General features: G+C 47.2%; 1 protein-coding gene across 1 annotated transcript in view; it reads left to right on the forward strand.

The window, feature by feature from the left end:
- Positions 1–5,068, forward strand: part of DTD1 (D-aminoacyl-tRNA deacylase 1) — a 31,327-nt gene that overhangs the window by 1,246 nt on the left and 25,013 nt on the right. The window contains exon 2 of the mRNA XM_035897080.1: positions 2,663–2,753. Within this exon, the coding sequence (XP_035752973.1) occupies positions 2,663–2,753 (91 nt within the window). The remainder of the gene's footprint in view (positions 1–2,662; positions 2,754–5,068) is intronic.

The raw sequence follows: 5,068 nt of genomic DNA on the forward strand, positions 1-5,068 counted from the left end.
TCCCCCGGCCGGGCCTCCCGCCCCTCGCCTCGCTCCCCCGCCGCGGCCTCCAGCGGTCCCTCAGCGCCTTCCCCTCGGTCCCATCCCCTCCTCGCCATCCCCCTCGCTTTCTCCCACCTGCGTGGGTTTGGCGTGGGTCGCCTTTGCCTTGCTTGTGGTGCTGGCCCAGTCACCTCCTTGCGTTGCTGGCCTGTGTCGGCGGTGCTGGCCCAGTCGCCTTCTCCCCTGGTTTGCATGTGTCGGCTGTATAATGAGAGTTGCCTCCTTGCATTGCTTGCGTGGGCTGGCAGGCCGGTCGTAATCGCCTCCTTGAGTGGCTCGTGTGCGTTGGCGCTGCAGTCGCAGTCATCTTGCATCGCTTCCTTGTCTTGGCTGGGCTGTCCCCATTACTGCCGTGCGTTGTTTTGCATGCATGGGCAGTGCCATCCCAATTGCCTTCTGTGGCTTGCACGTGCCGCCGCTACAATCACAGCCCCCTTGCATTGCTTGTGTGTGTCGTCAGTGCAGTTGCGATCACTTTCTCCTTGCCTGCGTCAGGCGCTATCATTAGAGTTGCCTCCTTGCGTTGCTTCCATGTGTCAGCGGTGCCGTCCCAGTTGCCAGGGACATGGCTCACATTTGTCGGCACTACAATCAGAGTTGCTTCCTTGCATCGCTGTCGTGTGTTGGCAGTGCAGCCGCAGTCATCTTCTTGTATTGCTTGTGTGAGTTGGCAGTGCCATCCCAGTACCTTTGTCCATGGTTTGCATGTTTGCAAGAGTTGCCTCCTTGCATGGCTTGCATGCGTTGGCACTATAATCACAGTAATCTCTTTGTATCGCTTGCTTGTGTTGGTAGGGCTGTCCCAATTACTGTTGTGCATTGCCTGTGTGTGTCAGTGGAGCCATCCCAGTTGCCTCCTCGCATGGCTCACCTGTGCTGGCACTATAGTCACCGCTGCCTCCATTGCTTGTGTAAATCAGCAGTGCAGTTTCGATCACCTTCTCCCGTGGCTTGAATGCATTGGCAGTATAACCAGAGCTGCCTCCACATGTTGCTTGTGTGCATTGGCAGTGCATTTGCAGCTGCCTCCTTGCATGGCTTGCATGTGCTGCTGCTACAATCGCAGTCATCTCCTTGCATTGCTTGTGTGTGGTGGCAGTGCCTTCCCAGTTGCCTTCTCTTACAGCTTGCATGCATTGGCACTACAATCGCAGTCACCTCCTTGCGTTGCGAACGTGCTGGCAGTGCAGCCTGACTCACCTTTTTCTGTTGCTTGAGTGTGTTGGCGGTACTGTCCCAGCTGCCACTGTGCGTTGCTTGCGTGGGTCAAGGAAGCCAGGGACAGCCCTGGTGCTTGCTCAGCGGCTGGGAGGCATGGTGTGTCCTGACAGTATGTCCCTACTATTGCACCGGTTGGACCTTCTGTGTTCAAGATGCTTAAAATACCCAAGAAGTTTGCACACGAGGCAGCAAGCGTGCCTGCTGTGGGGCCCAGGGGCAAGGTGGTGTGCAGCAGGATAGCCTGTGCGTTAAATAACTAGCTTCTGCTTGTGTGTGGCTGGTCAGTAAACACTGGAAGACCATGTCTGTGAATAAGGAGCAGAGCTTTTGTGCACAGCTGGTGCTGTGGGTACAGTAGTGGTCCGACCCTGTCAGCACTGGGAATGTGGCTGACTTATTGCCACATTTCTGGGTAGAATTAAAGCTTGTTCCTGGCTGTCCAGCTTGTCCCTCTGTGAGGGAGATAGTGCTGTGCAGGAGGATAGATTTCTGAGCTGGAGGGCTCATACCCAGATCGGTTGGAAAGGAAGAGTTTTTGGGCGGAGTTTCCCCGCCTAGTTTGCTTCTGTCCATTGCAAATAGTCCAGATCTGGCTGGTGGTACACAGACACAAGCTTTCAGCTATCACGGGGGGTCTGCTCTCCTTTCGTTTTACAGGGTGTTTCGGGCTTTTTTTTCCCAGTTGCATGAGCCTGGATATAGTTTTGACAGCTGGGTAGCTGGTGCTTATCTCAATTTTAAGACCTCATTTAAATCTTACTACAGTCATCTCAGTCTCAACCATGTTAAGATAATTTAAATTAAGATAATTTAATTAAATTAAGATAATTTAAAACATTTCTTAGGAAAACAAAACGGATCTGCGATTGTGTTTTATTGTAAATGTCATTAAAGATGTTGTGTTCTTAACTAGGAGGGTAGAATTTGCAGGTTGCTAAAAGTCTTGTTTCAAAAAATCCATGAGGACTATATGAAGTGGAAATCATCTTTTCACAACTAATGCAAAGTATGTAGAGTGTGGTGGCGTAGAGAAATTGAATACATTTATTGATATCAACCAGGTGGATAATTTTTACAGGGATTGGAGAGAGTTCTGCGACCTCTCTGGTTAGCACTGCTGATCCAAGTGTAGTAAAAAATCTTTACACAGTGTTTTTAAATGCTGGAGTAAGCATCTTGAGCTAGTCCCTCACAAATAAGTCATGACATTGGGAAGACTTTTGAAAGAGGGCTTCTACATGACCTTTACTCTCTAACAAACTTAAGACAGAGAAGAAACGTTTAGAATGATGTTCTCTTTGGTGGTTTTACAGTTGCCAGCTGAAATCAGTAGTTACCTGTGTCTCATAAAATGAGACAGTGCATTTAGCCTTACTTTTCTTTTTTCCCCCTTCTCCAGTGGGTGGTGAACAAATAAGTTCAATAGGACGAGGGCTCTGTGTGCTGCTGGGCATTTCTTTGGAAGATACACAAAGAGAGCTGGAGCACATGTAAGTCACACATTTCCTTTTGCCTTCTATGCTTTTATTTGTGTGTTTCTGGCACTGAATCAGTGATACCTGTGCAGTAGTCAAACAAATGGGGCATCCCTGTTGGTAAATTCAGGTTTGCCTATTCGTTCCTCTTCAGATTTTACCTCGAATACAGGTTTCTTAGAGTTTTCTTTTCGTGTTCTATTGAGAAAAATCTGTTTTCATTCCCTGTCTATGTGTTTTTTATCAAGAACAGACTCAAAAAGGAAGAATCAGCATGTTGGGTTTTTCTGATCTCCCTTTTTTAAATGTCTGTCCTTTTTACTGTATGGATTTACCCTGAAAGACTCCACCCTTCAAGGATGGGATGTATCAGAAACCTCAAACTCTCTTTTTAGCTTGCACATGAGAAGTTTTGTTCTTCCAAAAGGCTGGATAGTCTCATCAGTTACTTTTCTTTAAAAGTGAATCAGTTTTGGCAGCCTGGAGGGCTGGTTCTGGCCATCTGTTCCTTGGCTACAAAATACTGAGATTCGGCTGGCAAACACATTCAAGAGAGAGTTCTCCAGGGGCTGCTTCTGTCTCCTTCAGACTGTTCATTGTTGCAGGGCTGACCTCAGGTCTTATGAAGGCAAAGAAGAAACAGGTAATAGAGCTAACTGATGTCAGGAAGAAGAAAGGCTCAAGCAGTGAAGAGAGCGGAATGGGAGCGAGGGTGAAAACAACCCTTAGCAGATGTGGAAGAGAAAGTAGAGAGTGGAGATGTGAACTAAATTGAGAATTCCAGCAAAGCTGAAGGTGTTTTTACGATGACATGCTCCTTTGGCTTGCCTTACTGTTTGTCTCCTCAGTGTGTAACATTTGCTCTATTGTCGTTTCTCATTCCTGCCTTGGTGAATGTGAAAGATGCTTCTGAGTATTGCAAGCGGGTGATCCATAATGACTGTGTTCTCAACACCAGGTTGTTTGGATGATTGATGCAGGAAAGGCAGGAAGCCAGCATCTAAAAAAAAAGGAATGAAAGAAATCAGCTTAACCAGGTTCTTCAAGTCCTATTAAAGAAAACTTTAGTAATCCTGTAAATGAAACAACAAACATCTTTGTCATTAAAACACAGCAATGATGATGATTTAAGCCTATGTGCTGGGGATTTCCGAGGCTTTAAACCATCCACTTCATTCAGGAGTCAATTCCATTTGTCTTTGACACACACAGATTGGCAAGGATGGTTTTTGTGACTGTGCCTCAGGGGGTTGGACTAGATGACCTTTAAAGGTCCCTTCCAACCCAAACTATTCTATGATTCTATTCTATGACTATAACAAAGTCTCAGCTTTATTTTATACTAACTGCCTCACCTCTGGTGCAGCTTAAAATGTCTGGCTGATGGCTGCAATTGAAATGCTTTGCATTTGATACTGTCCCTTGTTTATAGATGCTGCAGATTTGTAGAAGCTAAAAGAAGAAACCAAAGACAGGGGAGTGGCATGCATGCAGTCTTGTTATCAGTCAGAGTCCAGCCATAGACTGGGTTGCAAATCTGCCTGCTGCTTTTCAGAATCCATTTGTGAGAGTCTCCTTGTCCTCTATGAGTATTCAAACCAGTCAGTTCTGCCCCACAGATCCAAAAATCAGCCTTAATACAAATACAAACAAGTCCCAGTCACCACTTGGCTGCCACCTGCAGTTCTCTGCTGTTCCTTGCCTTCTTCCTCTCATCTGTGACCAGCAGGTCGAGGGAGGTGATTCTGCCCCTCTACTGTGCTCTGGTGAGACCCCACCTGGAGCACTGTGTCCAGCTCTGGAGCCCTCAGCACAAGAAGGACATGGAGCTGTTGGAGTGGGTCCAGGGGAGGCCAAAAATGTTCAGTGGGATGGAACACCTCTCCTATGAAGAAAGGCTGAGAGAGTTGGGGTTGTTCAGCCTGGGGAACAGAAGGCTCCAGGGAGACCTGATTGCGGCCTTTCAGTACTTAAAGGGCGCCTGTAGGAAAGGTGGGGACAGACTTTTCAATAGGGCCTGTTGCAATAGGACAGAAGGTAATGGTTTTAAACTAAACCAGGGTAGATTTAGACTAGATATAAGAAACATTTTTTACGATGAGTGTAGTGAAACACTGGAACAGGTTGCCCAGAGAGGTGGTAGATGCTGCATCCTTGGAAACATTCAAGGTCAGGCTGGACAGGGCTCTGAGCAACCTAATCTAGTTGAAGGTGTCCCTGCTCATTGCAGGGTGTTGGACTATATCCCTTCCAACACAAACCATTCTGTGATTCTGTGATCCCGATGAAAAAGTGCTGTCCTCATCTGGCTTGTGGGTCCTAGTTTGGAA

Source organism: Egretta garzetta, unplaced genomic scaffold (assembly GCF_000687185.1).
Source record: "Egretta garzetta isolate BGI_Z169 unplaced genomic scaffold, ASM68718v1 scaffold17, whole genome shotgun sequence".
NCBI classification, from domain to species: Eukaryota; Metazoa; Chordata; class Aves; order Pelecaniformes; family Ardeidae; genus Egretta; species Egretta garzetta.